Raw genomic sequence first — 26,651 nt, forward strand, 5'->3', positions numbered from 1 at the left:
TGGCAGCCAAGACATCTGGCCATTTGCCTGTTGCTTTTAAACATACATACATCACATACATACATACGAACACACACACACACACACACACGCTTAAAACACGATACATTATCAACAGCGAGTTGATTCACTTTTCAAACCCTTAGTGTAACCCGGATATTTTATATTGACTTATCTGGTTACTTTTGCTTCCTCCTTTTTCACAAATCCGTGGAATTTCGCGGATCAAGGACGACAGACTCTCTGTACACACACACACATACTGCGCTATCGTTCAACGACGGGATGCTCATTCGGCGAATTCATCCACAACGGTGGTAGTGTTATTGGTTTGCGACGGTGTTGGTGAGGTAGATGATATCGTTTCACTCCCAGCAGACGGTTCGGCTTGTGCATCTTCCTGCTGCTCTTGCTGATGATCCTCATCGTCACCTAGTGCACCATTTCCGTTCGTACCGTTGGTAGTGACAGCGGCGGCAACCGACTCATTCTCAAACACTTGCTGCTGCGGCTGTTCCTGTCGCTGAACGGCCGGTGGAGCCTGCACGACAGAAGCGACCGTTGGTGGCGCCGCTTTCGCACTATCCATGTTGGGCACGTAGTCCATCGCCATCAGACACGCAAACACGGTCATAATCATCTTTGCCTTTACCTCGGTAATGTCTTCCGGCAGAGCATACACCCGCGCACCGATCTTGCGTGCCATCGAGACGGCGTATTTGGCGTTCTCAAGGTTCTCCTCCGGATTGCCACCGTCGCGCACATTATCGTAGTTGATGCTGCCCGGCTTGATCGTATCGATCAGATCGATAATGATCTTTCCGTCGGCGATGGCCGGATCCTGGAAACTTTTCAGGCTCGTCCGCTTGCCGGCACTTTGCAGCTTCGAGTTAACCCACTGGACGATCTCCTTCTCAATGATAGGATTGCCGGTGTTGGCCAGACGGGACAAAATCGAGAGCGTGTACGCACGCATCAACTGCCAGATGAGTGCTGTAAATGGGATGGTGCATGGTTTAGCGGACGAAAGAAAAATTGAGCACCAAAGTACAAACCTACCTAACGTTAGTGTTGCATTGCCATCGCTAAGATCCTGTCCGGCAATACCGACAAGCGAGAACTTTTGCTGTTTGCCCAACTCCACTGCGTAGTTGCAGTTTTCGAGCTTTTCCATAAATTTACGCAGCGGTGTAAATTTTTGATGAACACGCTTCCATTGCACACTGCCGGGCTGAATGATGTCAAACAGCTGGAAGATGATCAATCCATCGGCCAGGTCCGAGTAGAGCCAGTTGACGTGCGGTTTAACACCCATCGAGTTCATCCAGTTGCGGTAAGCTGCGGGGGAAAGAGGGACGAATGCGTAAGTCAAGACACGCGCAAAATATAAATTGCTTTTTGCAGCTTACTTTTCTCTTCGCGCGTTTCCTCGATTGATTCTAGTCCTTCGATCTCTTCCGGCTGATCCAATCCTGGATGGTTATTGAACAGATTGGCGACAAAGGCCAAGTTGAGTTTGTAGACACCGTTCACGACGTCTTGCGGTGTGACGAAAGATCGGCAGTTTAGCTTGGCTGCCTGCTGCAACATCACTTCGGCACGGTTTAAGGCGTTTTGTTCCTGGAAAATTGGCACAATCGATTAATGAAACTACGCTGTAATACACGCCACCAAACCCTGTTTCTTACCCTGAGCGCTTCCAAGTTAACTCCCGCATCCTTGGGAGCGATTTGATTCAGCAAGTACGAGTACACCTCCGAGTCGGAGATGTCACTCTGGAAGTTGGTGCAGCGCCGTGCAATACCGGCCCGTTCCAGATGATGATTGACCCAGCGCAGCAGGATAGCTTCGGGCGACAGTTTCATCAAATCCTCTAGCCGCTCACCGTCCGACAGCAGGGTGGCGAGTCCCGGACAGCTATCCAGCGTAATGTGACTGAACAGCCCGATACGGATAATCTGCCACAGCAGACCGAGCACCAGATGCGGTTTGCCTTTCGCTAGATCGTGCGCATCGATGTTGACAATGTTGCATCCGATCGCTTGCGAGGACACTAGCGCCAGCGTTAGGTTCTCGAACTTGGTGTATACGGTTAGGTTCTTCTTGTTGATCGCACGCTCGTCGATCGTATCCGGGCAGGAGTGGTTAACGATCTTGCACAGCAAAATACCATCCTTCATCTTGTCGTACAGCTGCTTGCCTTCGGAATCGAGCGGCAGCAGATGTTTAAGGTCGGGATCTTGCATGAGGTTGGAGTTGATCCAGTCACTGAATGCGAGCTGCTCCTCTACGCGCACCGAATGTGTCGTACCGGCGGCGGACGAATCCGACATACCGCCGAGGGTTTCCAGATTTTCTTTCTTGGACACCACCTTCTTGAACGTGCTCGCAACGTCCTGTGCCTTGAGATCCATGCACAGTGATTCGAACTCATCGTAGGACAGTTTGCCGACATGTTGCGATCGTTGCTTGTTCGTGTACTCGTCGATCATGAGGCGAACCTGGTAGCCGGGCAGTTTGAAGCCCACCTGATCTAGTGCATCCTTCAGCTCTTTTAGCTCGATGAATCCATCTTTGTTGGTGTCGATCTGCAATAGCGAACAAAACAAGGAAGTGGTTAATACGCTGAACAGTTTGAACGATAAGCTGAGACTTGAAGCGATTTGACGTGTGAAGGATTATTCTAATCAATCGCACGAAAACCTCACCCCAAATAAGTGAATCAGCACAGGCTTAAGAGAGATAATATTATTTTTTCCCTTTTCCCTATTTGGTATACACCGTTGCGTTATTGCACAGTGAATAAGCCACCTAACAGAGAGTGGACGTGCGCCCACAAAGGGCACTGTAAGCCGAATTCGTAATGAGTCACCATTCGTTCCAATGCAACGAGGCATCAGTAGCATCAGCACGGCGTGTGGTGACGTTTCTTGGAAAATTATGCTTCCCATCCCACATTGGCCGGTGGACTCTATCGGCTAAACACTTCCGGGGAGGCCTGCTCCGGAATCACAGAACGAACGAACGAACGAACGAACGAACGGGTGGTGTCGTGAAAGTGAAACAAAACAAACAATAAACATTGATAATGGGCGTGTAAAGTGGTAAAACTGATTATAATGGCATTGGCGTGCAACGACCTTGCCGAAGGCTGGCAACTCTTTTTGCCTGATGGCTTTCTTTTGCTTCTTTCTTTCTTTCCGTCCGGTAGAAAGCATGACGATGCCAGGCCGCCCCAAGCTAGATTGGGTTGACCGCGTTGCGAAGGGCCACCTCACTGGTGAGGAGTGTTCGAGCCATCATCACCACACCACATCGGTGGCGCTTACTCATCGTGGGATGGAGTCATGCCCGGTTCGAACCGGCGCACCGGAAATGGTGTGATACAAGTTGTAAATTTGCATATCGCATGGAAGTTTGGGCAAACTATCAAGCAGAATGAAAGAAAATGCTTCGCTGAGAATGAACGAATGGCGGCAAGTTTGTTTTGTTTGGCTGAAAGCGAAACCCATTGGGATGTTTTATCAATAAATGGGGAAAAATCGATGCCCTGCCGTTAAAGGAGCAAAACATCGGCTTTGAAGAAAGGATGTTTTTATTGCCAAATGATTGTAATACCACTTAGTGGAGGATTTTTCTTTTGAAAAGTGAATCAAATTCAAATTACTAAAGATAACAAAATATATTAAATTTTGCACTATTCTTAGAAGAATATTCCAAGAAGTATATTACAAAAATATTGCCACCTGGTTTCGAGAGATCTTTAATAGAAACCTAAGCCGTGATTGTCGCGAAAGTCTCGGGAGGCTCGACCATCAACAGCTATTCCGTCTTGCTTATAGTGTAGTCTGATAAGGCCCTTTGATTTGAGTTTTGCCAAATAAACCTATTCGTTGCTTTTGATAGTCTTTTCGACTTTAGAAGTCTTTGCGACCGACTAAACGCCCAAAGCCTGTAGGATTTTTGTTTCAAGCGCTGTCAGCCGCTAATAAAGTGTGATTATTAGTTAAATGGCTGTGTTTCGGACACCAACATTCTACATTGGTGGATACTTCTACACCCAAAACACCTCTTGCAACGGATGAAACTGGGACTGTACAAAAACTTTTTAGTCCCATTACACACAAAACTGACTCCTAGAGGAAGATGCTCGGAAGACCCCATTAGGAAATCTTTCTCCACAAGTGAAAAGATGTGGGAAATGCAAAGTTCTCTGTTCTGAAAATTTGCCTGACGATCTTGAATTTATTTGTCAAGGTATAAAGTTCTACAATTAAGCGTTTTGTCTGGACATCAAAACTAAATGGGCAGTTTGACAGACAAACACTCTACCGACATTAGCCGAACACCTCTTTAAGGCTACTCAAAACCTAAGTGGAACACGCATCGAAGCTGCGTCACTTTCAGTTTCCAGCTTTCAAACCATCATCAACCTACTTTTCCGCGTGGAAGGATGGATCTCCAAAACTGCTGTCCACATAAACGCCAACAGGGGGGGTTTTTTGGTCTTTAGCCCCTTTCGTGTGCATTTAAAATGTAATGTTTCACCTGATCTCATCGTCATCTTCGTTTTCTGCAATTTTGCCAACCAGACCTTGACATCCTGCGGACACCAGATACAAGGAAGCGTCACAACAGCCACGCACAAAAAAAAAAACCTTGACACATGCAATGAATATTGAGTGAAATAAATTAAAAAGCGACACAATTTTCACGTTCATGTGGGGAAAATGAACACCCTGAACATGCTAAGACCCGCGTAAAGAAGATCGTGCAAGATTGGGTGCCTGTGTGCCTGTGTCTTTTTTTTAACAGTTCAGTGAATCTTCACATACGAACAGTAGTGGATTTCAGTTCGCTTAGAAAATTTCCTTTCTCTTTGATCGTTTCTCTTCTTCTCTTTCTCTCTCTCTCTCTCGCTTCCTCTCTTCATCCCTTTAAGCATAAAAAAAATAGTATATACTTTTGATTATATTGCTAAAACATCCCCCAAAAAAAAAGCCAGTGGAAAACTCCATGTGAAACGGTGTGAAACGACCATAGGAACCAGCACCGAAAGTGCCTTTTGTTTTACTGCCCCAAGCTGCAGGTGTATGTGTGTTCAAGTGATCCGTATCACCGGCAATTGATTTCCTCGCCGTCGATAAATGTAATCCCTTTTTGCACAGTGAAATAAGGCAAACCCTCCCCTTATCGTCAATGTCAAATGTGGCACTCGATGCGGTGCCTGTGGGTTTCATGTGACAAGTTTGTCGTTTTGTGCTCAACAAGTATCGCGCTAGTGTTTGCGAAATTACAGTACCCCATCATCATCAGGGTGTGTTATCGTGAAGCGATTGGGTACGCGATTCGGCACGATGAAGATCCATTTCTTCATCCTCCAAACACGACCATCCAAAGTGCCATCCACTTCGTACTGCCAGCAGTATAGGCACTCAAGGTGGCATGGCAGTTATCTTGCAAAGGAAAACTCCGCTGATAAGTGCATGATGTGCTGCGGGATCGTGAAGATGACGGTTACTTTCGTCGCCAACACCACCATAGGTGGTGGAATACCGCGCCAAAAATGACTCTCTCTACCCCTTGGTGTAAGTAAATAACGTTATCGTGTGCAAAGGTGTGGAGAATTTTTTGTGGTTTCGTAGGTTCCCCAAAAAACCTACGACATTACCCGACCCAGTGATTGAGTTCTCGGCAGTATTATCTCTGGTAGTGACGACGGGTAGGACACAATTGCTGGCCGCAAGGGCAACAGGTGAATCTTGCAGTCGCGTCGGCTTGAGTTTCTAGTAAGAAATTTAATCTTATCTATTTACCTATTTCATTGACGTCCAAGAACGAACACATTGATATAACATACATAAAAATACATAATGCACAACAATGCGTTTGCTACACGTGAAGGTCATGGAATTATCATACAATTTTCGGTTCTGTCAAGAGTGCAGCAGGCGGAAAATCTTACGTCCAAAAGCATAATTTATTAAACAAACTATCTTTTGGTAAACATCACAGTGATTAAAGCGATTAAAATTCGATTCACCATTTTGCCACAGTCTTCATCATCTAGCGAAATCTAGATAGATTAACCTGAGCATTGAATAATGCATTCACCACTTTCTCCTCCACATCCAGCTAACGACCAGTCGATACATATCTAGTAGATGATCGTATAAACAGTATTTCCTGATGTTCATTGATCTTTTAAAGCGTGCTGGATGTTATATGTGTAGCAAAACGAATCGGCCCAAAAACACAGCAAATCAATAATCTCTAACGATGTGGAATTTTTATTTTCCGACCATCGATAAGATATGCTCAGGAACCGCAATGCCGACGATCAAACAATGCCAGAACCTTCGCGACTAGTGTGTGAAGCATTTTGGTAAGTTTTATCACTTCCGGTTCGATGTAAGATTAAAGCAAGGTTAGAGCATTTAGTGAAAAACTCATCCGATAGTTTTTTTTTCTTCCTAAATGGGGTAACTTTCTATTTCAACGATGAAACCACAATAAATGAAGTAATGGAATTAAACACTAGGGGGGGTCCTATACTACATTTTCACCCTATGCCACCCTATATCTTGTAGTATCTCGGATAGGGGTGATGTGACCCACCACGCCGCGTATCGGACCCGTGTCATAAAGCAATATAATTCTTCCATTTTCACTTTCCAAAATAAAAATAGCATAAGGGTGCATTTTCCCTGGGACCAAAGCAACGAAGAGGTAAGTGACGCAGTTTACTGACGTTAGTCGACCACAGTACAATGATAAACAATACGACATAACGACAAATTAATCCTGTTATCATATTGGTTGTATATAAAAAAAATCACACCCAGAAATTCCCATCCAATGCAATACTGCAGCAGAATAAGTGAAGTCTTACGAATTCTTCTTGCTTGTTCTTGGTCAATTGAATAGTAAATCGAAACGGTTCCACACCTAGTAGCGTGCGGTATTTCAACGTTACTGTGGCATCCGGTGTGACTAATGGCAACTTTGATAAGTTGCAAATCAGGTCAGGTTTTTGGAGGTATTGCGGCATTCCAGGTATTGATGCCACTGTACACCGATGACTCAAACCGAAGTTGGGGTTGAGTCAATCACTCACCATCCTTAAACCTGTTGTAGGTTGGTGATGGTGTCGATCATTCGAACTGTTTTGCTCTTAAATTCAATGACTATGAATCATTCGTATTCGTATTCGTATCGTATTTAAAAACTTGTAGAAATACATCTGGTTTATGTTGGCACCAGACAGGCTCTCTTGTGTCTTTGTTTCTGACGTTAGCTTACTTGATCGTATAGTTCAGGCGTAAAGACACGGCGAAACTCCTGCAGCTCATCCTCCTTGGCAATTTGATGTATATCCATTTCGGAAAGGGGTACCACTTTCGTCCTGGAACTGGATTCACTTACGCTTACGAGCTAAAAACCCCCTAACCGAAAGCCACACCACACGACGATCACTACGCGATCCACGTAGCAGCACTTGCAGGAACTTTGTAACTTCGAGATTCCTTTTTTTTTTGGGGTAGGCTCGATTCGAAATTCGTTCGTCCTTCGCGATGACTAAGGAGACGAAACGGCGACGACTGATACTGATACAAGTTCGAAACGGAACGCACGACACACCGATCGCTTGTGGCCAAATGTTGACATCAGACTGTCTGACCGGCCGCTGCACTTTTGGCCCCAAGGCGAGGCCTGTGAACCACACGAACGGTCACGAACGGTTACACTTGGTATGCGCGTTCCGTCGTGCTGTTTCGTTTCCTCGTTCGGTCTATCCACTATACGCCACGTTACGTATGGTTCCCTTCACGGTACAATTTTTTTCCTATATTAAACTATCTCTCTCTCTCTCTCCTTCTCTTTCTGTATCTCGCACTTTTGTGTGTATGTGCGCGCACGCCTTGGCTTATCGGTTTCAGCGAGGGGGAGCCGCCCCAAAGTCGGTGTTGGAGGCCGATTCCCGTGGCCAAGAAAATAAACCTTCGCCGACTGGACTTCTCCGCCCGCTGCATTCCTTCAGCATGTGATAACGAGTCGTACAATGTCACCCGTGTGGCGGGAGGAAGGGGGGAGGGGGGGGGGGTATGTAGGACATTATATCGCCCCTTCGCACGTACACAATGAAATGCATGGAATTATTGAGTCGAGAGATGGGTTCAATTTTTACACTACCAATAGATTCACAATTCGTGTCTGTGTGTGCATTTGTGGTATCTATAACTCAATGTAAGTTGCGTTTTGCACCGTTGGCAAGATAAAAACACACACACAATTAGTTTTACGGTTCCCTCATTCAATCACGAGCGTGTATGATGGATCAGGACGAGGAAGGAACGTTGGAAAATGGGACCGATGATGCGCTTTTTCTGCTGATAACTGCCACCAGCATGGCCCATCATCGTTCGTTCGACGGAGCAATTGAGCGAAATGGCCCTACAATATAAAATGGCACAAATAAAACTTTCGATTGGGATTTACATTTTTTTTCTCCCTCTCTCTACCGCCACACAAATCACCACCCCATGCAACTTTCCCTCCAGTGGATGGCAGCATGACGTAGCTACGAAAATTATCTGCCGCAGTGTGAAACGATTTTCCTAACCGCAGATATGTGATTTGATGATTAAAAAGTAAGTCTTTAGCTTTTCAATACGTGTTCAATTCCGGCTACACCTGCTAGTATTAACGTGGCGATGCATGCAGTTTGCTTCAATGTTTAGGAAAAGATATAAGAAAAAATCTCCAATGCTCGCTAAAATAAGAAGCGCCCAAAGTAGGTAGAGAAAAGAGTTAAATGGCAGTTCATGATTAATTCATTCCGGAAATTTGGACTCGGAAATTGTCTTTGCAATGTTTTTGTTGCCGCGGCGAGCTGCGTACATTAATTCGCGCGCGTGCCGGTTGTGAGAGAAGAGAGTATGAAATTTTGTGCGAGATATGTGCGCGATGTTTTCGATGATATGAGAGCGAATGTGGAGCTGCAGCATGCTTGAAATAGAGAAACGCTGACACGAATTTATACGGCTTTGAGCTCACCTCTGCCAACATGTCAGGATGGCCGAGCGGTCTAAGGCGCCAGACTCAAGAGCAATCTTGCCCGCCTCAACGGGTCCGAGCGTTCTGGTCCTCTCTGAGGGCGTGGGTTCGAATCCCACTTCTGACAAGATACTCTTTTTATAGAGCGAACGAAGAACGATCGAAATGATTTTTCTAGGAAGTTTACACACTGAAAAATCTCGTTTCTAATAGTTACATACAAAAGTATACAGTAGTGAATATCTCTGACAACACAACATTTTATTACTTTTCGATTTCGTTTCGGAAAACAAAGCTTTATGCCGTTACTTGCTGGGCATTGAGATTATAGGTCTGTATGTATGTTAGAAACTCAAAACTCTTTTAGTTAAATGAAAACCAAATCATACGGTGAATTTTTATACAAATTTTAAAGTTATATTACAAAGGTAACTTTATTGCAAATTTTAATATTACCAAATTAAATTAAGCAACAACTTAAGAATTGTTGCAAGTAGTTAGTGATAAAGCTGATTTGCCTGCCATCACCTCACCTGCCTCCCTTCCTTCACGCCGTCCTGTTACCCCTCTTTCTTTTTTTGCTGAACAATCAGCAACTACATTGCACTACATTGCAGGGGCAGAAGAGGGACAGGCAAAAAAGAACTTCATACGCCCGAATAGGGACTTGAACCCTAGACCGTTGGATTAAAAGTCCAACGCTCTACCGACTGAGCTACCCGGGCCTCTGCATTCTCCCATGCTAATGCGCTATTTCAACCGACCCGACATTTTCAGAGTACGCTATGCCGACGTTTTTATTTCGATGATGGAGTTTCTGCGATCAGGAACGGTTGTAAAAGAATTTGAATCGATCCTCGTATATTTACATGCGTAACCGTGTTTTTAATGTGATGTAATTAGAATGATCTAAATCATATATCAGTCTTCTGCACAGAAAATATCTAAAACTGTCCAATTAAGACATTATATACATATCATATTGAATTTTTTTTTTTCGATATCATTATAACAAAACCGATTTTACTTATAAATTTAGAAAAAAAGAGAAATGCATTTTTAAAATGAAAATATAGCAAATCATTAACATATAGTACACAATGACCTTCCAAACAAAGAGTAACATCCTTAGAACGTAAATGCACTCGTTACACGAAATTTCCTTCCTTTTGATTTGTATTTGTTGCATTTGATAGGCTCCAGCTTTGCTGTTTTTCTTAAATGTATGTTTTCTCATCCAAGATTTTAGTCATCAATGAATAGGGCTTAGCCATCTAAAATCCCGTTCTGGTCTAATGTCTTTCTAGCCGACCACTTGTCTGGCCAACAAACCTGAATCAGCAGGATATGATTCACCCTTCTTATGCAAGTAACGACCATGGACAAATTGACATATTCTTCGTCACATTAGTCAGGACAGTACGTAACGATGTAGATTACACCAAGGGAGAAAACACAAACACTTTTAGCATATCACTCTCAAGTTCTATGTTGAAAAGTAAAGTGGAACCAATCAATTGCACGAATTGTGAGTCAGTCAGCCCTGACAAGGCATGTAATAATAACAGAATTTTAGCGAAGCAATAAGTAAATATAAGTTTTGTAATGTTCTTTTGTAACATCCGTAAAGCATAAGTACAATGAAGTATTCGTGTATCAGTTCTCATGATAATGATAAATCCCCGCAATACGGTCTTTTGATTACTCAATACATAGAAATAATATGATCATCAACAATGACAATAATGAGAAAAAAAAAAGTTGGTTTATACTAGTGGGATGGTTAGAATGTAGAATTGGGTAGTAGTGGATGAATTGAACATATATAAGTATTGATGAGTAGCAATACGGCATGGCCGTCCTTCATGAATAAAAAAAAGTATTGATGAGTATCAACAGCAATCATTTTGGCAAATGAGAAAAGTTTGCATGCTTACTTATAATAATGATAAGTATGTAAAATAAATGTTTTGCCTTTTGCTACAACTTTAAATATATTTTAATAAAATATACATTAAACTCTAAACAACCAAAGTCTTGAGTCTTGACATAAAAACATGTCTCATGACACGAGTGTAAAATGATAAGAAAGTAAATTAACATTTCGTAAACCAAAACAAAATTGATAATAATCAAGTCAAGCAAAAAAGTTCCCACACGCCCGAATAGGGACTTGAACCCTAGACCGTTGGATTAAAAGTCCAACGCTCTACCGACTGAGCTATCCGGGCCGTCCTTTGCTCTCCCGCTACACACACATATAAATTCAACGCACGCTAGACCATTTTTCTCACGTGCCGGTGAGATAGCCATTCTCACTTCTCTACAGCTGTGAGACTAAATTCACATTGTCAACATTTTCACGCAACATTTGTTCACTTCACTTTATACACCTTTAATACTTTAATTCCGAAACCACTGTCTAATTTTAAGGAAACTCACAACACAAAAGTACGTGTAAGACTACTTAAATCATTATTACAAGTTATAAATAATTTAAAGATTTGTTTATACTGCCTCACAACTAAAACAAAGTCTGAACCGTAATAATACACAATTAAGCACGTAGATAACAGTACTAATGGTGCTTAAACTTTTCTATTTTACCGACTAACAGTGCATGCGATCTGGTTCGGTTCTGGCACTCCCCTCTCAACATGTCAGGATGGCCGAGCGGTCTAAGGCGCCAGACTCAAGAGCAATCTTGCCCGCCTCAACGGGTCCGAGCGTTCTGGTCCTCTCTGAGGGCGTGGGTTCGAATCCCACTTCTGACAAGACAATTCTTTTTTACAACTACTGCAGCATTAAGACGCGATCATTTTTTGCCTAACATTCGACCGTTTAGTAACAAACCACAACTGCTGCATACATTCCATTTACCCCGAATAAACTATGTCTTTCAATTTATACTCTCTTAAAACAACAAACAGCAACAGCTCTGTACTTGTGTGCTCGACTGCTAGAACGGAAACCCATAACCTTGAGCGACACACACACACAAGTACACAGACAGACAATTATTGCGTGGAGTCAAGAGCGCTTATCGGTACTCATAATTCATAAAACAAAAATCGATACAATCTGTCCTCCCTTAACGAAGGGTAGTAAAAATAACAATCGCCAACAAGGCAAGCGAGAAGTGTTCGAAACAAATTCATGCGGGAAATCGATTCCCTCCGATTGGGGCACACAACAAGGCAGGGAACAGAGGTGGGACTACCAACGATATGACACATCACCGGACACAACACTTCACACGTCGTTAGAGTGTAACGTTCTTCTGTGTTTGGTACACTCACAAATGGAGATTCGGTGTCATGATAGTGTCGCGATGTTTGCGATGTTACTTGTTATTATTTCTAGGCGGATATCTGGCCAAGCTTTTTTTTTCGCGATCACATGAAAACCGATGAGTATGTTTTGCCTGTCTGACGTCAACTACTTCTCTATCGAGTAACGCTTGAACGCTAGCATACACAACACCAAAACCTTTCGAAGCAGAAAGGTGATTGATCATCAAGCAATGAAGAACCGAAAAAGAATGTCAGAATTATGACAGGTACCAAGCAAAAATGTTTGGTATCTTTTGCCGATCGAATCAGTTGTTTTAAAACTCGTGCTATCAAATCTAAGGTGGGTTAAGGTAGGTTATTTCTGTTGTCCATAATAATCTACTTCTTGAGCCTACAAACTCTAACACTAGGTGCAATAATTAAAACCTTTTTGCCTTTACTCGTGGCACACAAACAAACATGCTGGTGGTGTGGGTCGAATACCTTACGGTAAAATCTTGGCATTCTCTTATTCGGGAATTCCGTACAACACACTCCTCTCCTCGGGCGCAAGGTCGTTAGTGGAGACCCTAAGCATTGGATAAAATTGACGGTTTCCTGTCCGTGTGTAGAGCTGTGTACCGTAAGAAGCCACTTTCTCATAATGTGCGCTTTGCACCCATTTCCAAGTGCAATGTAGCCACCGCCTGTTGCTGCCTCTCTACACAACACTACTTTAAGGGCCACAGAACCACATCCATACACACAGACAGACATCCGCCTGCAGCAACCGGCATCGGTCGAGAAATGTTAATGATTGCAATTTGTGAGCTATTAACCGATCTCGGGATACCGCCAACTTGACGCGTTCCGTTAAATTTAGGTGTGTTCCTGCACACCGGCCGCCATCATCAGCATCAGAAGCGAATGGATTAACAACGTGGTAGCGTAGGATTTGCTGCACAGCTCACTCGTTTGTTAAAAGGCAGGGAAAACAATAAGGCCATTTTCGTGAAAAAAGCAAAGGCAAGAGATCAGATTTGGAAAATTTTTAGATAAAATTACGAATCGTTTGTTTATTAATAGGCGAGAGATTGGAAAATCTCTGCTATTACCCAATGCTACAAGTTCTCCATCATGCTTCCTTTTCCTTATGCAATAATGCTGTCTTTATGAGGTATATAAGTGCTTTGTTAAGTGGAAGATGTGTTCCAAATGTGCCATAGTACTTATACTATACAGCTCAGAAAAAAAAACTTAATCCAATTTTTACGACTATGGCACTGAACTCCCGAATCGCGTCTCAAAAGCGTCAAGTGGAATTATTCGATCAGTTTCCCTCGTCGGTGTTCTGGCAACTTGACTTGATATCTCAATTGGCAATTGTTTCAAAAACCGATTCTTGACGTTTCATGTCTCGCGAGTGTCGAGATAAAATCCATACCCCTTGCCTCTTGAAACCGCTTGTCATCAAAATGCTACAATCTGTGCATCGCTCACGTGATACTAAAAACGGGCAACACAATTGCATATGCTCCATCCCCCTGTCTATCTTCCATCCTCCCCCGCTGATGACATGTTTAGTGTATCATTTTCCCACTCTCGCGTTTTGTTCGCTAAAGCGAATGAAACTGAAACGCCCGGGAAGTCGGCCGGCCCTTGTTCAGTCAGCCACAAAATCTAAGACAAAACTTCATCACACGCTCAAGGTTGTTTGGTTCGAGTGTGCACGGAAAAGATCACCAATCGTTTCCCACCGTGGCGGATGGTAGGAGTTGGAGGATCAGCAGTGATTACGCGGGCCTACCCTGTATGTGTGTGTGTGAGTGTGTGCCCTGGATGAAAAGTGGAACGATGGTTCTCATGTCGGGAAGCTGAGCTGTGGTCGGTACGCTTTGAGAGAGCGAAACGTAACGAAACAAACCGGATGGTGGAAAATCTCGACCGAACTCTCGAGCGTTAGGCCGTTTCCACGGTCGATTTACCACTAACTTACGGCGGTGCATTGGATGTTTTACTTTTTTTTTTTTCTCTCTCCCATTTTACTCACGCTTTCAAAAGCCGAATCTTTGAATGGCGACCACCATCGAGACTCGGATTCGGTGTGAGTGTGGGGGGGCCCTGTGGCGGCGAGTGTACTTCACCGCGATTGATCCTCGCTTACGATCAGCTACTACTAAGAGCTAGAGCGATATAGTGTAGCGGGCCGCGGGTGGAAATAGGTTTTGTGGGTTAGCTGACACTTTTCCACTCGTACATTGGGTAGAGAGAGAGAGAGAGAGATGAACGAGCAATAACCGCAGTGGATATTACACCCTGTAACTGATGTGCATCTGTTGACGCCATCTAGAGAGGAATGATTTGAAGGTAATAATCGAAAGCATAAAGCCGATTAGCTTTAACTGCCTGCAACACAGAGGTTCGTTTGAATGCATGTGTTAAAGGGTTTCTGAGTAGAACTAGACAAGTGCGAGACATTTCTAGATGACGCTCAAGATGAATGGAACATCCGTCGCCGTTTCTCGACGATGGCCAAGTTGTACCGGACCGGACAAACGCTAGGTTGAAGTGGACAAGCGTCAAGTAGAACTGGACAGTCATATGAATACAGTCATATTGAAATGGTTAGTGAAACATCGAATATAATTACAATCAGGATGCATGGTTTTCTTTAAAAATGTGACGTAGAAATGCAATATTTGTAATACCTGTTCAAAATTTTAACTTTTGACAGAAGATGACATGATGACAGAAGACGTTTCTGTTTATAATCACTGAATAGAGTTCTTGTAGCTGTTGTCATTGATATTTTACAGAATCAAAAATGTAAGATCAGACATACAAACATGTTCAAAGTACAAACTATATTAATGTTATTATTGAATGCATGCTATGCATGAAAATTACAAACCCGTGTATTTCAACGGTTACTTTTGAAATATTTGCCAAGCGTTTCCGAAACGCTTCCAACTGTTTCACCAACCATTTCAAATATGACTGTCCAGTGTTACTTGACGTTTTTGCAGTTCATCTTGACCACTGTCGAGAAACGGCGACGGTTGTCCAGTTCAACCTATCCGCTGTCCAGTTCATCTTGAGCGTTGTCTAGAAAAGCCTCGCTCTTGTCTAGTTCTACTCAGAAACCCTGTATTCTAGTAATTGATCATCTTGTGTACATCCGTTTCCGGGAAGAAAGGAATCTTATTAATTAAATGCTTTGAATAGTGAATGTGAATAAGCGAGAAACACATCTGACAGCCTATACTAAAACTTCACTTATTTATATTGTAACGAAGGTTAGAATCTACAATAATAAGCTGTTGAGATCCGCACGAGGGTCTTTACCACTTGAAGATAAAGTGATAGGAAAATGCTCAGAAGTTTTATCAGCTGTACGATTGTCTCACGGTTTTGTAGTAAAATAGACTCTTTGGTGGACCGGACATACCCTGAAAACGGGACCAATCGATCCAGTCTGATTAAAATTCAGTATTTAAGAATTCCTTTACACCGTGTATCGCTCCGAACCGGAAAACGGGAATATGCAGTGCCCCACACTACATTGTTTGATCAAAATCGATTGAAGCGCCGATCAGCAAATGTACTGGCGGCAAACGTAACGCTCCTGCTAATCATCATCCAACGTAACATCATGTTTTGTTTATAGCTATAGAAAGCTACGTAGCGCCCCATACACATTGTACGAAATAAGGCCGATCGTAAACCAAAGCCATACGACACCGAATATGTGGCTTCCTTATGCAATTACCTGACTATATGTGCCATACTCCGGTTTTGCCACTGTATCAAAACAAAACCAAAAAAAAAAAAAAGGATGTCACACAGTATACGGCAGACGGTAACTTGTTTTCATATCATAGATGAAGGTGGAAACAAAACAACCACTAGAGAAACAGGATAGCCTCCAGTCAGGTCCCTCTGATCAAACGCGCATGAAGTGCATTTTAATTAGAAAACGCTCGTTAAACTCCACCCAGGACCTGTGGGCCAGTGTTGTGTAGTGCAGTGTTCGACAAATGGCCGCATCTTCGATTCCCAACGACAATCAATTATGCAAGGTGACGGTGACGGCACTGGTAGTCTGTCGTCGCGCGGGAATGTGCGCAGTTTTGCGGTTTTGCTTCCGTGTAAGGGGTGTCAACTGTCACAGTTGGTTTGCGGTGATTTGATCGCCGAGTTGATCAAGTTCTCCCCCTATTTACCGTCTGACTAATCAAGTGGAAGCCGATACAGGTCCGTTTGCTTCAGAGTAGTACAAAGTGGCTTCAAGACAAAGGCTTGGACGCGGGGGAGAGTGTGCGCTCTGTACTTTTCCCTTTTTGTAAAACTGGAATTTGCCTTTCCCGAAGTGCTGGAAATAAACTTGTTGCTACTAACACACATCTCCGCTCCCGGAGGGGAAACGTTGGTGATGTGTGCCGGTTCGGTCAACGGGAGTTTGAGATGAAGTTCCTGTGCACCCTCCCCAGTGCACCGTGCAACGATTGTGAGCATTTAAAAAACGATCACGATGCAACAGCCAGGAGCGAGAGAGGAATCTACACAGAAAAAGATGCTTAATCAACTGTGTAATCAGAGAAACCAGTGGCCCACCAACCCTCCCATCCCAGGCTCCCAGCCCTGGCCTGTGAGGGTCGAATTCGGGAGCAAAATAAGCGGCGGATGAAGCAACATGAGAAGCTGCATGTACGAGATCAACGATCAGCAGCAGCGAGCTGTTGCGCCGCTGTGTGAGAATAATGCGGGCTATTGTGCTGTGATGGCCCGTAGAATTGGCATTTGAGTTGTGCAGTCGCGCATTGTCGCAGCAGCAGATTGCAATACAGTGAGGCAGTTGTAGTAGATGATAAATGTTGATGAAGAAATTTTGCATCCAAATGAATCACATTGGATCGTTGCATTGGGTCGGAACGTTCCGACTGCCGAGCGCCAGAGCTAACCTTGCCAAGTGTAGCAATTGCGAATCGAGCGACTGTTTGCATCTTACCAGGCTTATCTGCTACGGGATGACCTTTCCCGCTAATTAAAAGCGGTGTTATCAGAATCTGTGACAGTACAATACCGGCTAGTTGTTTACGGAGGCCGTTTGCGAAAACGTTTTAAACCGCAATTTGTTCAACGTGTCTTCGTAATTGATACACCGTGCATTAGTATTTTTTAACTTTGTTTACAGGAATTAAGAAAGAAAGGGGGCTTAGACGGTGTGGATTAATATTTTTCCATTTGCTTTCCTTTCGCTTAACACTTTTGCTTTTAAAACACAACAGAAAAACTATGTAATGTGATAAATTCGTTTACCAAAAATCGATTTGTTGCCCCAGACAGCTGTGAAATTTCCCATCCAGATGATGGAACAACACATAATACATTATTACCTTCAACCCAGGCCGGCAAAACCCAATTCTCCACCCAAGAACACCCTTCCTAGAACGTCATAACCTGTTTGATCATCTATCATCATAAGTTTCAGAAGTTCGTGATCGTACGAATTGCGCCACTTCGTCCCCTAGGCACGCTTCTGCCGGAAAGATTCCAATTAACGTGCACAGCAGAATAGTGTAGTGTAGGGTGGGGTGAAGTGATCTTCAGTTGGTGGACCAAAGATCGAAACAAACTCCAAAGAGTGCGCAGTTCTTAACGTGGCGTCGAAGTTTCTTGACCTCACACACAGCATGATGCTTCGCCATGGCATACCGTCGATAGCGTCATCCTTCCCTACGTGCCTCATCATTTCATCACCTCAGCATCAACACGATCATCGTCATCATGCTCCGCGTGTTTTTCTCCGTGTGTGGGGTTTGTTGTTGGCTTTACATACACACAGACACACTATTGCCAGCTTATTACCAAACACAGACCCCGTTTGCTATATTTTCTCCTTTTGCCACGACATCTTGTGTGACCACCACTTCGGACCATCGGGTGTTTGAAATTATTGTTCCATCCATCTCCATTTCCAAGACAAGCGCTGCCGTAAATAAATGTGCGCGCAAAAAGAAGAAACCGCGGCAGAATGCTAGTGCGACCACACCACCGTGAGGGTGATTCCGAAAAGATGAAACTGAAAATAGGCATACACGCACACAGACTGGCTGTTGCAACGATCGTCGTATGCAAATAGTACCTCACCACACCAAACCAAACCAAGCAGCGGGTCGGGAGCGGGTTTATCGTTTGGCCGGAACTCCGTTGGTCCACAGCTACAACATATGGTGAACACATTTTCAAAACATAAAAACAAAGCGGATAAAACAGCCATCACACACACACACTGTGAGTGGTGAAGTATGTGGCACGGGTAAGGACAATTCCTTCACGTTTTACGTGATTAATACCCGCGAGACCCTGTCGAATGTATCTGCTTGAGGACACACGTCAAGTAACTACAGAAGGGTGCTAATGAATTGCATTAGTGAAATAGTGACTTTTTTCCGTTCGACTAAGTGTTATGAGTCTTAGAAGGAGATGGAATAGCATGAACTTATCTTATGACTAACATTGTGCGGATCATTATGCGAGATTAGAATTTGATGGAAATGTGAATGTGTCACCCTGCATTTTTTTGTCGAATGCATGAATTAAAAAAAGATTTATTTTCTGGGTTTCTGACTCTGTATTTTAGCGATCAACATACAACAAAATAGACGAAATGCACAAAATATTAACAGAATTATAAATGGATATGTAGCAGTTATGATCAAGAAGCACTCTATCCCTAAGCGAAGTAAGAAATAGTGGGACACGGCCTGATGCCTTTTCTGAGTTGTATGAAAGACGAAATATAAATAAAAATCAGAGAGAATCGAGGTAAAAATCTACGACGACATCTAGTCTATATTATCAGACGCTAGAGCATCCGTCTAAACGGACAATTATTTAGAATTTGAAGTGAACTAGTGAATTGGCCCGGTTGCAGGGCTACGCATCATAACTACGCAACAACATTCCAGGATATATCTTCATACCAGAGTGTACGCTTTTTATGGATGCTAAGAAGGAAAAACAGCTTCAAATTTAAGATCTGAGGCATTTCGGGGAAAGTGGCAAGCGTTTTTGTTGGAGTCGTGCCGCGAAGATACTGATCGATGGTACAAAAAGATCTAAGATGCTGATATGAATTCTCTGTAGTGTATCGATCTCGATGGTTTCAATGAAAATCTTCGTAAAGATCGTCCACGTACGCGTGCTGAAGGCGGTAAGGATTCTGAGGCATTCCTTGAGAAAGAATGAGAGCGAACAGTTGACGCAGCTGCGAGGGAAATTAAATAGTTTCCTCGGGTGCACGATCCCACTCGACATCGTCTTGCAAAAGTCCGGCTGCAGGGACTGTCTGCAGAAAGGAAGCACAAATGATGCCTTAAACTGTCCGTAGATCTATAAATGACGTTGGACCCTTTCGATAGCACAACATTAACCGAAGGCAGTATAGTTCCATCTGCGAACCAAAGCCAGTAAACTATGCAACCGACCACGATATAGGTGTGATGAACGCGGGCGATCGACTGTTTCCCGGGACCGTTGTACCACAGCAGTCGTCTGGTTGGCTTTGCAAAACGATAATGTGCTGGAACTTCTTGATACGTCAGCGTGTGTGTGGCTACATCGTTGACCGTCAGCTAAAAAAATCGCCGTAAAATAGTGTGATGCAGTGGTGGATTAATCTGTGGGCGGAAGGTGGTGGCCGCCAGGGGCCTCGATTACAAGGGATGTCTCGCCGGACAGAGGAGCTTCACCGATCAGGGAGCCTCACGGGCTTGGGAACCCCCCCCCCCCCCCTTCCCCTCCCCCGCTCCCCGGTCAGCACCTTCGATTATGCGGATGAACCGTACCACTCTTTCGGCAGGCGTCACCTCCTGATGAGGCCGCTGCATCTTGAACACCCGTAACCGTTTTGTGGCTCTCGACGCTGTTCAATCATTTTATCACAGTACTATTCGCAACCGTTAATTATTTAACTTTTTGCAATCATAAAAACCAACGCAATGACTACTAAATAATTATTGTGAAAGGCTTGTAATATTAGGTCTGATTACCTCTTACAAACGGAAAAGTCTCAATACAAGCTTGCCAATACAAACGGAAGATAAATTTGCATTATGAAAACGTTCCTGTGACAGACAAGTTTCGTTAAGCATTTTTTTTCGTTAAATCTTCAAAATCAATCTGTCAAAGTGATGAAACCAACAAAAACAAAGCCAAAAGTGTAAACAAATGTTCTTCTTAAGAAGGTGTTTTGTGTTCTACCTGATATTTTGATATCAAAATGATTTTCCAAATCATGTGAGCGATGGTAGCAGTAGTGATGATGAAAGAACGGAAGTTCTTAATAAACAACATCGGCTGCTTCGTAGTATGATCGATCCTTTGGAACTAACCAATCAAGCGTGAGTTTATCTTTTGACTTTTGTGTAAAACCTTTCTGATACGTTCTCGAGATTTTTCTTTGCAGATTTTCGAAAAATGTTCGTGTATCGAAGGAAATTTTCCTCGATATTCGTGATGAGATTAAGCCAAAGTTTCCGCATATAAGGGCAAAAGGAATCACGCCAAAAGAAATGTTGGCAACTACGCTGCGGTTTCTTGCGGAGGGGAGTTACCATAATGAAACCGGGAAAGATTTTAATATAGCAATTTTTCAACCAACTATCTCCGTTGCAATTACAAAGGGTTTAAAGATTTTGGAGGAAACGTTTTCGCCCAAATACAATTCATTAGAAAGTGAACCAAATGAGCAGCAAGATGCACGACGATACTTTTTTCCCGTCCTTTTCTTCGAGAATATCCTTTCTGAAGTAAAATATTGACATTTTGGTTGGAACCACTTAAGAAAACGAACTGGAAACACACAGGACCGAGTGAGTTTGGCGCCTTTCCGTTTCGAATAGGTGACGGAAAACAGTTTGACAAATACGAGTCTCCGTGTGTGTGAGAGAATACAAATTCTTGGTAGTTTACTACTAAGTTTGCCTTTCGTTAAGTTTTTTTCCAACATCTGTCATAATACGAATCTTCAATTTTTGACAACTTGTCTTGACAATTCGTATGTGACAATCAGGCCTATTGATGTGTGATTTCAGAGAAACATTGTAGATATCATTAATACGGAGAAACTGCACATCAAAGTAGGGGTAAAGTCTACTCTAGTTAACGGCGTCGTCCTTTCCCATATAATTTAAAAAAAAAATTTAACATCCAAGTAGGGACAAAAACTACGCTTTGTTCATTGCAAAATTTGTATAGCGATGACAGCGATGGTGATGGTGGTCGTTTAATTGATTAAATGTATAAAATATTTTTTGTCCTGCAAAACTCTGTCGGATATTATTCTGTTCTATCACTTTATAATCAAGACAGAGCAGAAATTGATAGTCTAATGATTGTGATAGTGATTGATAGTTTTGTAGTATGGTTCTTAAATGTAGGAATTAATCAAAATTTAATGCAGACTCCCATTACCATCCAAATTTAGTCTATTCTGTATTGGATTGCATTGAATTCGCTTTCGCGAATAGATCCTTTCCAATTCTTCTAATTGCAAATGCCACACTGATGTATGCAGAATTATGATTGTATTGAGATGAAAACCACACTCAAGGTGCATCGTGCCATGGCCAATGCAGTACAGTACCGTCGCCACAGGCGGGGAAACTGCAATCAATCGTCGAATTGACCCCATTTTCCCAAACAAAATGCCTATAAGAGAGGGATATATACATCTCGCGGGGTTCTCTGCCTTCGTTTTATGCTGGTGGAGTGCATGCCAGGCACCGGTCGAGACCAGCGGGTAAACACCGATTCCATGTAAATTAGATAATGAGTCGAGATAATGATATGTTTGGCCTCGGACTAGCATACACACGCACATACACGCCACTCAACACACTCCAAGATCTTCAAAACCAACACATAATTTTCTTCTTTGATGTTGTTGTTGTGAGGCGCAAGCAAAGCAGCAAACTTTGTAGCTGAGCTGGATCGGCCACAGAGGGCGGCTCTTTCAGTTGTGTTTGTGTGTGTGTGTGTGTGTATGCCCGACATTTTAATTCGTTACCTCATTTTTCAATACCACCACGCCCCACCGTTTTTCGGTGGCCCCAAAAAAAAAAATCAAAATCAGCATTCGTTGCCCTGTGGCACCGTGGCGTGCAGCGTGGTTTGGGCAGCGAATATAGAATGAACATTCCAATGCGGTGTTTGCAGATTTTTCGGAAGGTTTCGGTGCTGTACGTCCACAAAATTATCATTAGCACATTTTCCGTTCGCATGGCCACAACACAACTACAAGAAGCTTTGGTTACCATTTCGACGTTATGCCACCAAACGGAATGCAGTTTCGTTGTTTGAATGCCGCAACCACATTTTCCGGACATGTCTGATGACGTGCTGCACGGTGCGCGTGTTGATGGATTTCCCGGACTTGGTGTGTGAGTGGGTTCGTCTAGAGTGGTCGCGTTTGAATCACCAAAGTGTTATTACAAAAACAAGTTTTAGGAACTCGGTCTTTAACGAACATTTTCCCGGGACAGTAAATTAGTAATGGAACCGATACGTCACCGATCGTGGTCATGCAGTTTTGAGAGCTATATTCCTAACGAAGTACTTTCGTTTTTTGTCCACAACTGAACTTCATTTGTACTTTCAATTTCAATGAGGTTTTGAGTCGTTGTGATCCTCCTTCTCTGTGGCATTCGAACTCCTATTTGGAGCGTGCCGCTGATGTCATGTTTGTATAGATCCACCGTGTTCCACCACGGAGCATGATGTAACTGAGTGTGTTTCGGTTTACATTTTAAGGACATTGTGTATGCACAGTTTCAGCTCGAAACTAAAACGTACCCAAAAAATCACACGCAGATCGGAAGGCGTTGTACAATGATCTCGCCCGCCCACCCGATCACCGATTGTGTGCACTCAAAGCAGCAGCAACTGTGACAGCTCCGAAGGCCACAAATCAACGTATTCCACCCTCACACTCACTAGCCCCTCAGACGTGCCATCTCACGACCGTTTAGTGGAACAAACGGAAGTATGCGCCAACCTTTGCACCTTAAAGCAGCGACGCTATGCACACAATAAGCGAACGTGATAGAAAAGTCAATAAATGACTTGATTGGAGGTACACTGTCCGGGGGTCTCTTGTAAGATCGTTGATTCATACCCTGACTCATAGGTGTGTGTGTGTGTGAATGCGCTTTGTTTGTTGCCTTTTTTCTTCTCCAGCCCTGGCATAGCGTCCCGAGACTTTAAATCTTCGTTCTCCTTAAACGGGCAGCTAACACGGAAGTGTTAGCGCGCGCTGCGGTCGATCTTTAAGTGGCATATTCAAATTGCGTCGTTGTGCTGTCGTCGGATACGATCGTCATCCAGGCACGATTCTGCCGGAGGCGCCGGTTGTAAAGTTGTGGTGCGGTTAGGCGCAGGTGATGTCAGTGAAGAAATATTCACGATCGCGTCCCGTTGCAAATACGATCACCTTGCACACACACATACACACAAATGCATATGCACGATTGTGCCCAGCTGTACGGCGTCTTTGTTTCAGCGAGATGATCATAAATGTATCATCAGTGTTCCGACGATTGTGTGGACAAGGAAGAATATTGTTCGTGTCGTATGGCTTGTGAATCCCGGAATGCAAGACAACACTGCCAGATGCCATTGTTTACGGCAGCTCGATGCAACTGTATCTCGCTAAGCGGTCCGGGGGTCGGAATTGTACAGTCCCGCGCCCGCGACTGGAATGGAACGTGTTTATCCGGTTGGGCACACTCCCTGGGACGGAATGTGGCACGATAAGCTACATTGGGCATATCAAGCAAACGGTACGGTACACAACTTCAACCCTTGGAGCGGCCCGGGAAGAGGGAAAGGCGAACATAAATTATGCGCGTGACCTTCAACGCAGACTGAGGAAAACGCACACTGATAAGAATGGCATCCGATTCGTTTGGATCGCGAGATGGACGCGTCGTCGTCGTCGTCACTGCCGTGTCTCGCTGAAATAGATGAGGAGAAAGTCTCTGTGCTCCAAAAAATATAAAGCAAAACAAAACAAAAAAGCCTTAAAAAGCATCACAACATGGGAAAGTTGGGAATGGCGTCAAGCAAACCGATTCTTCAGCTAAATGTATGCAAAGCTAGCATTCGGCCGCTGGCACACACACTTTAGGAGCATATAATTTAATCTCCTGCCAACAGTCAGTTCCTGAAAAGGCTTGCGAGGGTGCCATACAGTATCGGAGGACTGTGGTTGGGACTGATTGCTTATTGTCGGTACTCCCCCACGAGTGGGATCGAGTGTGGGCAGTGTGGATGAAAACAGAGCTCTGTGTCTGCATTGCGTAGGATTGGAGGCTATTGATCCACTCCAGTGTTGGAGTCCGGTCATCATCACTTGGTGGTCCAATGTATATTAAAAAAATACTGCTGTTCTGTTTGGCATGAAATAAATGCCTCTTCAGAATTGGTAAGGACCGGACATCGGGTTTAGGGCGTTGGCGAAGATGTATGCGCTTTTTGTTTGACTTGAAGCAACGATAAATCGGAGAAACTTATCTGTGTGTGCTTTACGCAAATCTTCCACCACCAGTACATGGCTTTGCTAAGTTTACTTGAAGTTCTCGCGCAGAAAAGAATAAATAATTCGTTGGGATTTCTAGCACACGCCGTGTGTGGCGCTCCCCAATTCAAATTGACCGGATATGTCCACGTGCTCTAGACAGCCGCCCGGTAACAGCAGGTCCTCGTGCGCAAATGCACACCAAAGCCATCGACCGGACCGGGTGAAAAATGCCAGAAGAAATCCAAACCCAGAACCACCAAATCGTGGGGAACGAGAGCGAGAGACTAGTGAGAGAGCCTCGTGAAAGCTTCCGGGTGCAAACAAATCAACAACCGGCATATCCCAAGGAAAACCAGCTACCTCACCCTCCCAACCATGGCTACCAAGCCGCACCCTTTGGAATGTAACGCAGTAACGAAACGGCGAAACGGTGGGGCAAAATCGAGAACCGGAAAAATCTCACACCGGGTGAAAGAAAAAAAGAAAAGAAAGCCGGACGTATCCCGTTTGCGCCTTACCAACCCCCTAGGGGGGGGAAGTTTGCGTTGGGAGTGTCGTGGCATGCGCGTACGCAACTCTGGAAGTCGTCGTCGTTCGGCAAATCGCCGGTTCTGAGTGTGTGTGTGTGTGTGCTGGGAACGAATCTACCGGCAACGAGACCGTCCCGACCGAAATGAGGTCAAACGTCTGGGTTGCGCTGAGATCTGGCCTCTGAATGGGAAGCGCATTAGAAGTGTTGCGTACCGGTATACAATTCTGCTGGCAACGGAATAAAATACACACAAACACACAAACAGGCGCGGATAAGGCGGCGCCAGGCTGCATAGTACGTGAAGTTTTAGGGAAAAAAAACTTAAACACCGGTGTGTGAACCCTTCCGGGAGGGTTCTTCATCAATCGATAGAGCGATTTCCACCCCATACTGCCTGGGTAAGTCCGGCAAGTGGCAATGAGTCATCGTAAATCAATTGGAAATTAATTAAACAAGAAGAACCAGAGAGTTTTTCATTAATCCACAGCAAGGGGTTAGTCGAGAAGGAACGAAAGAAAAAAAACGGGTTCCCAAGCGAATGTGAGTTGGGCACGCGATAACTGTGCGTATATATGCAAAATCGGTAGGAATTTGGCTTCCCGACAACCCTCTCGGGACTTTGGTTTGCGGACTTGGATTACCTCGCAACTCGGACGGGTGTAAATGAATACCATGTGTCATTTAGGACATACCGTACCCCAGGGGAGGGTTGATTCGTTGAGTTCCGTGGACCTTTCGTAGGCACGGGAAACGGCGAAGGGATTAGTATTATTTTTAATACTCCACAAGCGTTGGATTTGCCCTCATTGTTTAATCGTATTTTTTTCAATGTGGGTTTTTCGCCTATTATTATTCCCCATCAGCAGGAGACATCAGCTCGGAGTGCTTTGCACTAATGTCCCACCCGCAACGCTACGAAACCAGAAGGGAGAGAATATCCAGCGAACCAGAAGATTCATCTGGCCCGCGCCGAGGATGCCAACAATGCCACGGAAAACGTCTCGCACGTTTTCCCACTTACCTCCTCAAACTTCTCCCGCATCTCCGCCCGCTCCTCCACGGACAGACTCTTCTGGTGTGCCGCATTTCGGAAAGAAGCCATTTTTGTTGTATCTCGTACTCTGTCACTCCACTAGCACTTGCACACGATCGATACACGACGTCGTCGTCTGCTGTTACACTTCCACTTGCTATTGCTGCTGCTTCT

At 44.1% G+C, this 26,651-nt stretch overlaps 3 protein-coding genes and 4 non-coding genes across 8 annotated transcripts in view; 4 read left to right on the top strand and 3 right to left on the bottom strand.

The window, feature by feature from the left end:
* Positions 1–26,651, top strand: part of LOC126559223 (myosin regulatory light chain sqh-like) — a 75,462-nt gene that overhangs the window by 43,978 nt on the left and 4,833 nt on the right. The gene's annotated exons all lie outside the window — the stretch shown is intronic.
* Positions 1–26,651, top strand: part of LOC126559687 (DNA topoisomerase I, mitochondrial) — a 524,180-nt gene that overhangs the window by 21,473 nt on the left and 476,056 nt on the right. The gene's annotated exons all lie outside the window — the stretch shown is intronic.
* Positions 290–26,613, bottom strand: LOC126557227 (plastin-1). Of its 2 annotated transcripts, none has more exons than XM_050212931.1 (5): positions 26,466–26,613; positions 1,689–2,588; positions 1,410–1,620; positions 1,060–1,338; positions 290–993 (listed from the first exon to the last, which is right to left on the bottom strand). In XM_050212931.1, the coding sequence occupies exons 1-5, from the start codon at positions 26,544–26,546 to the stop codon at positions 290–292; spliced, it is 2,175 nt and encodes a 724-aa protein (XP_050068888.1). In that variant the 5' UTR covers positions 26,547–26,613. The 2 variants fall into 2 exon arrangements, with proteins under 2 accessions (XP_050068888.1, XP_050068889.1); XM_050212932.1 differs by lacking the exon at positions 26,466–26,613 and adding an exon at positions 7,303–7,385.
* Positions 9,070–9,184, top strand: Trnal-caa (transfer RNA leucine (anticodon CAA)). The gene is made up of 2 exons: positions 9,070–9,107; positions 9,140–9,184. It is a non-coding gene; the product is annotated as a tRNA-Leu (tRNA).
* On the bottom strand, positions 9,710–9,782 carry Trnak-uuu (transfer RNA lysine (anticodon UUU)). Its single transcript has one exon. It is a non-coding gene; the product is annotated as a tRNA-Lys (tRNA).
* Trnak-uuu (transfer RNA lysine (anticodon UUU)) lies at positions 11,216–11,288 on the bottom strand. The gene has a single exon. It is a non-coding gene; the product is annotated as a tRNA-Lys (tRNA).
* Positions 11,717–11,831, top strand: Trnal-caa (transfer RNA leucine (anticodon CAA)). Its single transcript has 2 exons — positions 11,717–11,754; positions 11,787–11,831. It is a non-coding gene; the product is annotated as a tRNA-Leu (tRNA).

The sequence above is a fragment of the Anopheles maculipalpis genome, chromosome 2RL, assembly GCF_943734695.1.
Source record: "Anopheles maculipalpis chromosome 2RL, idAnoMacuDA_375_x, whole genome shotgun sequence".
Classification (NCBI taxonomy): domain Eukaryota; kingdom Metazoa; phylum Arthropoda; class Insecta; order Diptera; family Culicidae; genus Anopheles; species Anopheles maculipalpis.

Bases quoted from the DNA above. Each gene is read 5' to 3' on its own strand.
- LOC126557227 (XM_050212931.1), bottom strand. From the start codon at position 26,546: ATGGCTTCTTTCCGAAATGCGGCACACCAGAAGAGTCTGTCCGTGGAG. The intron at 2,589-26,465 runs GTAAGTGGGAAA...TCGCTATTGCAG, and splicing joins TGCGGGAGAAGTTTGAGGAG to ATCGACACCAACAAAGATGG. The intron at 1,621-1,688 runs GTAAGAAACAGG...CCAATTTTCCAG, and splicing joins TTAACTTGGAAGCGCTCAGG to GAACAAAACGCCTTAAACCG.